This window comes from Dendrobates tinctorius, unplaced genomic scaffold, assembly GCF_039654945.1.
Source record: "Dendrobates tinctorius isolate UK_male_01 unplaced genomic scaffold, ASM3965494v1 ptg000574l, whole genome shotgun sequence".
NCBI lineage: Eukaryota > Metazoa > Chordata > Amphibia > Anura > Dendrobatidae > Dendrobates > Dendrobates tinctorius.
The window spans coordinates 1,092,798-1,102,500 of NW_027362232.1; the positions used below are offsets into that span (position 1 = coordinate 1,092,798).

Sequence of the window (9,703 nt, forward strand, 5' to 3'; positions counted from 1 at the left end):
GTTTTTTTTTTTTTTACTATGGGCCTAAAAACTAAGTCCTGGAAAGCCCTTTAATAGTTTTCTTTAATTTACAGCTCGCTGCCTTAGAGACTGACCACCATTGCTAGAAAAGCAGAACATGCACGGTGCTTAGATGCTCTTTTCTATTGACCTTGTATCACGAAACAATCACTGACCTCAGGGAGACCAGTCAAAGAAAACACTGCGTCAGCCGGCAAAGGCGCTCAATCAGTGAAATCCTAGGTGCAATGCTACCTGGGAAATATGAATATGCAAATAAAGTCCGTGGAGCCTCATTTAAGAGTCTCAAACACAGGAATAGCCAGATCTTCCTCCAGGGAAGGACCCAGCCAAGAGGTGGCTCCTTTCGGAAACCACCATTACCACCATAATAAATGGCCCTTTAAGTCAATATCCAGCTCTTTACGAGTTTACAGATATGACAAGGGAAATACCAATGATGGTTTCCGAAAGGAGTCACCTCTTGGCTGGGTCCTTCCCTGGAGGAAGATCTGGCTAGTCCCGTGTTTGAGACTCTTAAATGAGGCTCCACGGACTTTATTTGCCTATTGACCTTGTAAGCACGGCTTTGAAGCTGGCCATTATTACAAAGGTCATCTCCTATTCCTGGGAACATTCATCACACTGCTTACAAGCTAGACAGCAGTGGTGGTCGGTCTCATAGACAACGAGCTGTAAACAAAAGAAAAACGTTAATATTTAAAAAACGGCTGAAAATTTTAATAAAGCAGTAAATGGCAAAAGTGCTTGTTTTCACATGCCCTATCTAACACTGCACTCCTCTATGAAGATGGGAATAACCCTTTAAGTAAAGGAATTGGCAGCCTGTAAGGCAATATTAGCAGCGCAAGTAAAGGAACATATTGCCATACAACAACAAATCATTTGTTTGTGGATCCTCATCGGATCATGACATCTGTGCACAAAAGCCAAACTCGATGCAAGATGATCTCAATGCCCACAGACACTGGATAGATACTCAACATTAAAAGACACTCGAGCAATAGTATAAATTGTATTATTAAATGCCATTTATTTGAAAGTCGCCAATAACACAAATGATTAAAATTTAAACAAGAATTTCTTAAATAAGGTTTGTGACAAGCAGATATTGAGGACAAACAATCATTGAAGCGTCATGTCTCTAAACAAACCATGTTTAGCAACATTAAAAATAAGATGAGGAGCTGGTGACGGGACACGGCATTCCTTGTATAATATTAAATATTGAAAAACAGACAATGTTCTCGCTTAGAAAAATACGGACGCTCCCCATGAGGTCGCATTTCCACCTTGACATTGTTCGCTTTAACTCAGCTTCTCAAAAAACTGCATTTGGTGGATGGAAAAAAAAAATAAATTTATATATATATATATATATATATATATATCCGGCTAAACCATGGCTACTAAACAGTCATTGCCCTTCTCCCCCCTTATGTGGTAGCAAAAAGAAGATGGGTGAAGGAGCAGAAACCTTCAACTATTCTCTTCAGACACACTACAAAGAAAGGTTAATTGCTCTTTTATGTTGGCAGAAAAATACATTTCACCTTTTTAACTCTCATAATAAAATATGCATTTAAAAGTCTTTAGTAAAAACTTTTATTTGTAAACCATTGCTTTAAGGTCAAAGATGGTTGCCCCTTCTGGCAACAGTAGAGCGATAAGGGCTCCGCACACTAGTGGGGTGGAAAGAGTGACTTTTCATCTGGTGAGCTATGGAGACACAGAAAAGGCGTGAAAGCTGAAACCACGTTGCGTACAGGAGTGGTGGACAGTCAGCGCTGCGGTGACATCGAGGCGAGTGGTACAGAGTTAAAGATCACTTTCACCATACAGCTCTGTAGAGAATGACATAGTCCAGAGCTCCTGGGGCAGCATCATGTCCCATGCAAGGTGCCATCCTGGCAATGCACTACTCCGCTTGGTCTGGAGGAAGCTCCCGGCGCAGCTCATCAGCAGTGATGTACTTCTAGAATGAAGTATTCAATAAAAAGCAGATTAATGTTTCTGTTCCCTGGGCATCTCCCATGATCATCTACATCTACTTTCACTATTGACAGATTCACAGATTAAGAACAGGGAACTCTAAAGGGGTTGACCACTACTTGGACAACACCTTCTCAACTGCTATGCTCCCCCTTCTAAAATAATAGCCAGTACTCCCCCCTCCAGTGCTAGTGCAGTTCCCACAAGGCCGAGGATCATGGGATGTTATCATCTCATGTGAGCCCTGCAGCGAATCAGCTATTGGGAAGCTTCGCTCTCACTTCCTTTGGATGAAAAGGATATCCAGAAGAAGTGAGAGCTTCTGCTCCACTCGGACTTCCTTAGGATGTCAGTAGCATACATACGAAGGAAGTCAGATTGAAGCGGCCCATTATTGGCTGCTGGGCTCACATGACATCACTAGAACCCTGGCGCCAATGTCGCTGGATTTGTACCAAAACATAGGAAAGGGAGCCCACTACTACCTCCAAAGGAGATGGAATTGAGCATTATGATGATCTGTTGGACTGCAATGGGCATATATACTATTCTTGCACGGGGTCCATTTCTGTCTGTGTCCGTCCCTGGGAGTACAGGATGTTATTATTTTATAAGGTTGAACATAGTAAGTGAGAATGGGTTGTCCATTACATGGACAACCCCATTTAATTGATTGCAGCACTTCATGTATGTTTCTGGAGATCTACTAAATGTCAAGAGAGCACACACCCATTATAGTCTAAGAAGATGTTCAAACGCCCATGTATTTTTGTAGACCGCATGTCAGTGAAAAAAAAATCACTAAGATGAGTCATGGATCAAAATTTCCCATTCAAATCTATGGGTGCATATAAACCACAGACAGCACACAGATGGCATCACTGTCTAGTTCGCGATTTACAAGGTAATTGGTGGGAGAAGCTTTGCAAGTTTTAATTTCGTTAGAAAAAAAAATCACTAATGGTAAAATGACCACACTGTGTAAACACTGATGAAAATCTGATCCAAAACTGATGAAAAAGGATCTGTTTTTCTCGGTGACAGGACAATTGTGTACAAGATAATTGTGTACGGACTATTGTGTACAGACAATTGTGTACAGGCCAATTGTGTACAATGACAATTGTGTACAAGGCAATTGTGTACAAGGCGATTGCCCTGTACACAATTGTCCTTGTACACAATTGTCCTTGGACACAATTGGCCTGTACACAATTTTCTGTACACAATTGTCCATACACAATTATCTTGTACACAATTGTCATGGAACCGTTTTTCTCACGTATTTGAAAAAAAAAAACAGATGGATGTCTGAACGAGGGAGTTTCATCTTAGAACATACATCAATGAATAATTACGGAATAAATGTAAATGTTGTGCAATTTTAAATGTTCCATCATTACTTTGATGATGATGATTTTTTTTTTTAGTAAGAAAGGCCAATTCCTCTTTGTCAGCCTCACTCGCCATCAATACGAAATGGAATAAGGGCACAAACCTTATCACCAGCAAGGACCTTAAAAGAAGCCATAACTTGGTCAGCTGTGTCTGTATCTGTAGTTTCCTGAGACATGAAGTCGATGAAGGCTTGAAATGTCACCACCCCAAGCCTGTTGGGATCTACATTTCCCATGCGGGTAAATTCGGCTTCTCCCTAGGAAGGAATGGAAGAGGAATTATTAGAGGCTGCAGTGTTTGCCAACATCACCGATTCTTCTGTGCCCCAACCTTCACTTACATCTACCTATATATTCTAGATAAATGTGCACAGTACGACGGATCAATAATCCACTATTTACTCGTATTAGGCCACTGAAGTCATTTTTTCATTTAATGTGTATGGACAGCATCAGATTAAACAATTTTGCTGACATATTACACTTGCTGCTTGACATTGGACATAGGGGAATCATGACCCCAGTTCTCTAGTGATCGGTTGGGATCCCAGAAATCCTACAGGTAGTGTTAAATGTATTTCACCCCTTTAAATTATATAATTTGGGGTGTAAGATGGGTCAATTTTTTGGGTTTATTATTCTGCTCAGCTTATATTATTTGTGATATTTTACCAATTCAAACATTCATCCAGCGAAAGTCCAGGATTCTTCCAGTAATCATAAACCCATGTAGTGAGAAAACATGATCCGCAATACAACATCTGGTCAGTAGTCAGAAGAAACAGCACAGAGTTTTTTTTAATTTTTGATGTAAAAGTAAACTACAAAAATACTCGCATTGCCCATGTAATAAAAATTATCCAGAATATTTAATTATAAGTTTACCTCGCCCCATCATTTTGTTATTCCTCTGGGAAAAGTAGATCAATGAGGCAAAATGCAAATTAGTTTTCCACCAGGGAGAAGAAAGCTGGCTCTCAATGTCGCTGGATTGGTACCAAAACATAGAAAAGGGAGCCCACTACTACCTCCAAAGGAGGTGGAATTGAGCATTATGATGATCTGTTGGACTGCAATGGGCACATATACTATTCTTGCACGGGGTTCATTTCTGTCTGTGTCCGTCCCTGGGAGTACAGGATGTTATTATTTTATAAGGTTGAACATAGTAAGTGAGAATGGGTTGTCCATTACATGGACAACCCCATTTAATTGATTGCAGCACTTCATGTATGTTTCTGGAGATCTACTAAATGTCAAGAGAGCACACACCCATTATAGTCTAAGAAGATGTTCAAACGCCCATGTATTTTTGTAGACCGCATGTCAGTGAAAAAAAAATCACTAAGATGAGTCATGGATCAAAATTTCCCATTCAAATCTATGGGTGCATATAAACCACAGACAGCACACAGATGGCATCACTGTCTAGTTCGCGATTTACAAGGTAATTGGTGGGAGAAGCTTTGCAAGTTTTAATTTCGTTAGAAAAAAAAATCACTAATGGTAAAATGACCACACTGCGTAAACACTGATGAAAATCTGATCCAAAACTGATGAAAAAGGATCTGTTTTTCTCACGTATTTGAAAAAAAAACCCAGACGGATGTCTGAACGAGGGAGTTTCATCTTAGAACATACATCAATGAATAATTACGGAATAAATGTAAATGTTGTGCAATTTTAAATGTTCCATCATTACTTTGATGATGATGATTTTTTTTTTTTTAGTAAGAAAGGCCAATTCCTCTTTGTCATCCTCACTCGCCATCAATGGGAGATACGAAATGGAATAAGGGCACAAACCTTATCACCAGCAAGGACCTTAAAAGAAGCCATAACTTGGTCAGCTGTGTCTGTATCTGTAGTTTCCCGAGACATGAAGTCGATGAAGGCTTGAAATGTCACCACCCCAAGCCTGTTGGGATCTACAATTCCCATAATGCGGGTAAATTCGGCTTCTCCCTAGGAAGGAATGGAAGAGGAATTATTAGAGGCTGCAGTGTTTGCCAACATCACCGATTCTTCTGTGCCCCAACCTTCACTTACATCTACCTATATATTCTAGATAAATGTGCACAGTACGACGGATCAATAATCCACTATTTACTCGTATTAGGCCACTGAAGTCATTTTTTCATTTTATGTGTATGGACAGCATCAGATTAAACAATTTTGCTGACATATTACACTTGCTGCTTGACATTGGACATAGGGGAATCATGACCCCAGTTCTCTAGTGATCGGTTGGGATCTCAGAAATCCTACAGGTAGTGTTAAATGTATTTCACCCCTTTAAATCATATAATTTGGGGTGTAATATGGGTCACTTTTTGGGTTTATTATTCTGCTCAGCTTATATTATTTGTGATATTTTACCAATTCAAACATTCATCCAGCGAAAGTCCAGGATTCTTCCAGTAATCATAAACCCATGTAGTGAGAAAACATGATCCGCAATACAACATCTGGTCAGTAGTCAGAAGAAACAGCACAGAGTTTTTTTTAATTTTTGATGTAAAAGTAAACTACAAAAATACTCGCATTGCCCATGTAATAAAAATTGTCCAGAATATTTAATTATAAGTTTGCCTCGCCCCATCATTTTGTTATTCCTCTGGGAAAAGTAGATCAATGAGGCAAAACGCAAATTAGTTTTCCACCAGGGAGAAGAAAGCTGGCTCTCAATGGTCACATTTTGGAGGTAGTAACCCTACAAGCGATTCTCTGATCCTTATAACATGATCAAGGTAATCAACTGAAGCAATCTTCTCCAGAAGAAATAAAGCTGCTTCTGTTGGGTGTTTTCAGTTTGGGCCCCTCATCAGTGCAGAGCAAGGTACTGGCTTGCTGGGCGAGAGGCCTTTACAGAGGTTTCCTTGTTTTATTTTGCAGAGACTGCCCAAGTAAAACTACAGTCTCATAGCCTGCTGGGGGGCTGATACCTTGTCAATGGGGGGCATCTCTTTATAACATGACCCTGTCCAATCCGTGCCGACAGTGTCACAATGCAGGGTAGACAATGATTAGGGCGATATTCCCTTCCATGTAATGAGAGAAAACTTCCCCCCACCAAGGAGCCCTACGCATTATAAGATCAATATACAATTTATGGAACCTAAAATTCCATTTTTTTTCTAATTTTACTACATTGAAAATGAATGAATTAGAACAATTCTGGACAAAGCAATAAAAATGATGAAATATAACAATTCTTGAGCATCATTTCTGGTGGTGCCGTTACTTCACGATTCCTCTGGACATCTGGATGAGTGTTAGCAAAGTTGTGAAGTATAAGGAGTGGAACATCACGCACTCTTTATTGGCAGCTCCCAGGTACTGCCAATCAGTTCCTATCAAAATGGGTTGTCTGTCCGGTCTTCTGCTAAAAGTCTGTCGTCACTATGTGAGTGCTGTCTCCTGAATTCTTACTAGCGCACGCTCCGCAAGTCATCCGGATTCTGTGGGATTACTGCAGAAAGCGGGCAGTCACATGACTGCAAGTATGCGATTTGCATAATTCAGGTTACATTCCAACTAGACATGCTCAATGTAGCCAAATTCACTTGTATAGAGCAAGTCTAGTTGGTATGTGACCGTATATATGCAAATTGAATATTTGCCTTGTCTTGCCACCACTATCGAAGAATCCTGACTGTGTGTTGCATGTGCTGTAAGGATTTAGAAAGAGTGACTACAGATTTTTAGCAGAAGACCAGATAACCACTTTAGGTAATAGTAGCTGATCTGAAATACCCATCAATGGCCACTATACAGTATGATGGAAGGGCAATCAGTGTTCCACGCCATACACTGTTTTCAACCAGTTGCTGCCATAGGGCATAACCACTGATCGGTGAGGTGTCTCTGATAGAGGATAGGCCACGAATATCTTAATACTGGAAAACCCCTTTAAAACCTATAAAAAAGATATCATGGTGGGTAGACTTTTTCGGCACAGTTTTATCACAGTCAACTATGGGCTTCAAGAATGTTTTACTTTACCATGTTGTACCCCATGGAGATAAGACAGGCTCGGAAATCATCACTTTCCAGCATACCAGTCTTCTTCTGCAGGGCGTCCAGTGTGAAAGAAAGGACAGGATACAGGAATATGTAACAAAGGACAGTGAGAAAGGCAAGAAAGCAGAAAGAAGTACATAGAAAGAAAAAGACACAATGTAAATGAAGTTATATACAGATTGTAAGAGTTTTGAAAGCGAATAAAAGAGGAATCGGTGGAAATGTGAGAGAAGATAAAACACACAAACATCAAGAAAAAAACACATTATTTCTTCTCACTAAGCAGTAAACCAAAACTAGTCCTCAGCGCCTGGGAAGGAAAATACAAGCCATTGTTACACAACGTAAGGGCAACACGTGAGACGCTTCAATACCTGAGGATCGTTTCCAATATTGTAACCCAAGCTGATGAGACAGGCCTTAAACTCCTCTGGGCCAAGCGTGCCGGAGTGATCCTTGTTACAGTAAGTGATAGTTCAGGTGTCCAGGTCATGCTATGCCAGAGGTGGGCAGTAGGGTGAAAGCAGAGGGATCAGGAGAGGTACGGAAGGGTGGGTTGTGAATTCAGGGTCATGCAGAATAAGCAGAGGAAGACATGCACAGGGCAGAGGAGAGAAAAAACAACAGTTATTAATATTTATGATAAGGATGCTTAACGGTGACTACTTTAGGGTTCATGCACAATGTGTAAACCTCCCACCCACAGTGCAAAAGAGTGGTTACCGGAGGCAACATAATTACACCTGGTGGGTAACGTGTCATATTTTACAGCAACATTTAGTACTTTTAAGAAATAAAACCCCACACAGATGACCTGTGTGCTCTTATCCCCATCTTCTCAACCTCCTTACATCAACTGTGCCTTTCAAGCATATTTTACCCAAGCACAAATTTGTCAAAATTTGCCAAAGTTTAAAAATACCAAGCCAACGTTTTTTTCTTGTAACCTCATCCGATAACCATCAGTAATTATGTGCAACGTAGGCAGTAAAATACTTACTGCACAGTCTCCTGCCGTTTACGGCGCATCTCTAGTTCTCTCCCGCATCATGTGACGACATCATCGCTTTCTTGTTGGCTCTCACAGCAGATGGTCGACTCCTTTCTTAGTGCAAGTCTATGAGAGCCTCACTCTAAGGCTGGGGTCAGACATACGAGAAACTCGGACGAGTCTCGCATGTCAAGACCCGGCACTGCCACCGGCACTCAGAACTGGAGTGTGCGGCTGCATAGAAATACATGCAGCTGAACGCTCATGTCCAAGTGCCAGCAGCAGTGCCGGGTATTAAGATGCGAGACTCATCCAAGTTTCTAGCTCGCATGTGTGATCCCAGCCTAAGTCGCATAGACTTACACTGAGAAAATGACTTAGGCTGAGGTCACACTTGTGAGAAACTAGCACGAGTCTCGCGTCTCAATAACCGGCAATGCCGTTGGCGCTCGGACCGGAGCGCTCAGCTGCACAGAAATACATGCAGCCGCACACTGCAGTCTCGAGTGCCAGTGACAGTGTGGGTATTGAGACACGAAACTCATGCTAGTTTCTCGCAAGTGTGACCCCGGCCTTATGGTCCCACTGTAACGCTGCTGAGTCAGCTGGTCACAACTGTGGACACATGATCCAGGAGAGGACTGGAGCAGTGCTGGACCGGCAGAAGACAACGACCAGTAATTGTTTTAATGCACATGTGGTGCCCCCAGGAGTATGGTCTCCACACTAGCTTTGCCTTCCTCCAGGGGAGGGTAATGCCAGGCTTGGAGTCAATCCATACATGCAACACAGTTCCACTCCAGGCCAGCAGGGGGAACTCTGAACCAGGATTGAGGGGAGGAGTGCTATCTGAGTGCCAAGAGGAAGGAGTAGTCAGTTAGTCTGCGGAGGGTGAAGTGTGCAGACATGGAGAGAGAAGCTGGAGGTTGAGCTAGGAAGGAGAGCTCCCTCAGCTTGAGAGCGCATGAACTGGAGCCTGGTCTCCACGGTTGTACAGATACTAACGGTCCTGCAACAGATACCAGAGGGGGAGGAGGCTGTAAATGCCCTGCTCCCATTTAAGACTTGAGGCACAACAGCAGTTTGGATAGAGAGCCGGGACTCAGAAGAGAGGAGTCCCCGAGATAGGCTACAGCTGTCTGCCGTGCAAGTAAAGTTCTAGGAACATGTGACAGGAGGAACTCTAGAGTAACTAAGTACTGGAGTGCTTCACACCACAAGGCGCTAGGAAGGAGACTGCACAGCCCTTCTGTGAGAGAGAATCCCTGAGTTGCTTCCA

At 42.0% G+C, this 9,703-nt stretch overlaps 1 protein-coding gene across 2 annotated transcripts; it reads right to left on the reverse strand.

Annotated features, from left to right (window-relative positions):
- Nucleotides 1–1,030: 1,030 nt before the first annotated feature.
- LOC141078569 (alpha-actinin-1-like) lies at nucleotides 1,031–8,787 on the reverse strand. 2 transcript variants are annotated; one of them, XM_073565198.1, is made up of 5 exons: nucleotides 7,808–8,787; nucleotides 7,416–7,481; nucleotides 5,217–5,375; nucleotides 3,512–3,667; nucleotides 1,031–1,996 (listed from the first exon to the last, which is right to left on the reverse strand). In XM_073565198.1, the coding sequence occupies exons 2-5, from the start codon at nucleotides 7,467–7,469 to the stop codon at nucleotides 1,940–1,942; spliced, it is 426 nt and encodes a 141-aa protein (XP_073421299.1). In that variant the 5' UTR covers nucleotides 7,470–7,481; nucleotides 7,808–8,787; the 3' UTR covers nucleotides 1,031–1,939. The 2 variants fall into 2 exon arrangements, with proteins under 2 accessions (XP_073421299.1, XP_073421300.1); XM_073565199.1 differs by lacking the exon at nucleotides 7,416–7,481 and having other exon boundaries at nucleotides 7,808–8,756.
- Nucleotides 8,788–9,703: the final 916 nt, after the last annotated feature.

What these genes read in the sequence shown, in the direction of transcription:
- LOC141078569 (XM_073565198.1), bottom strand. Translation starts at nt 7,469, where the DNA reads ATGCTGGAAAGTGATGATTTCCGAGCCTGTCTTATCTCCATGGGGTAC. An exon ending in AGGTCCTTGCTGGTGATAAG is followed by an intron (nt 3,668 to 5,216) that starts GTTTGTGCCCTT and finishes ATTCCTTCCTAG; the next exon opens with GGAGAAGCCGAATTTACCCG. An exon ending in AGGTCCTTGCTGGTGATAAG is followed by an intron (nt 1,997 to 3,511) that starts GTTTGTGCCCTT and finishes ACTTCATTCTAG; the next exon opens with AAGTACATCACTGCTGATGA.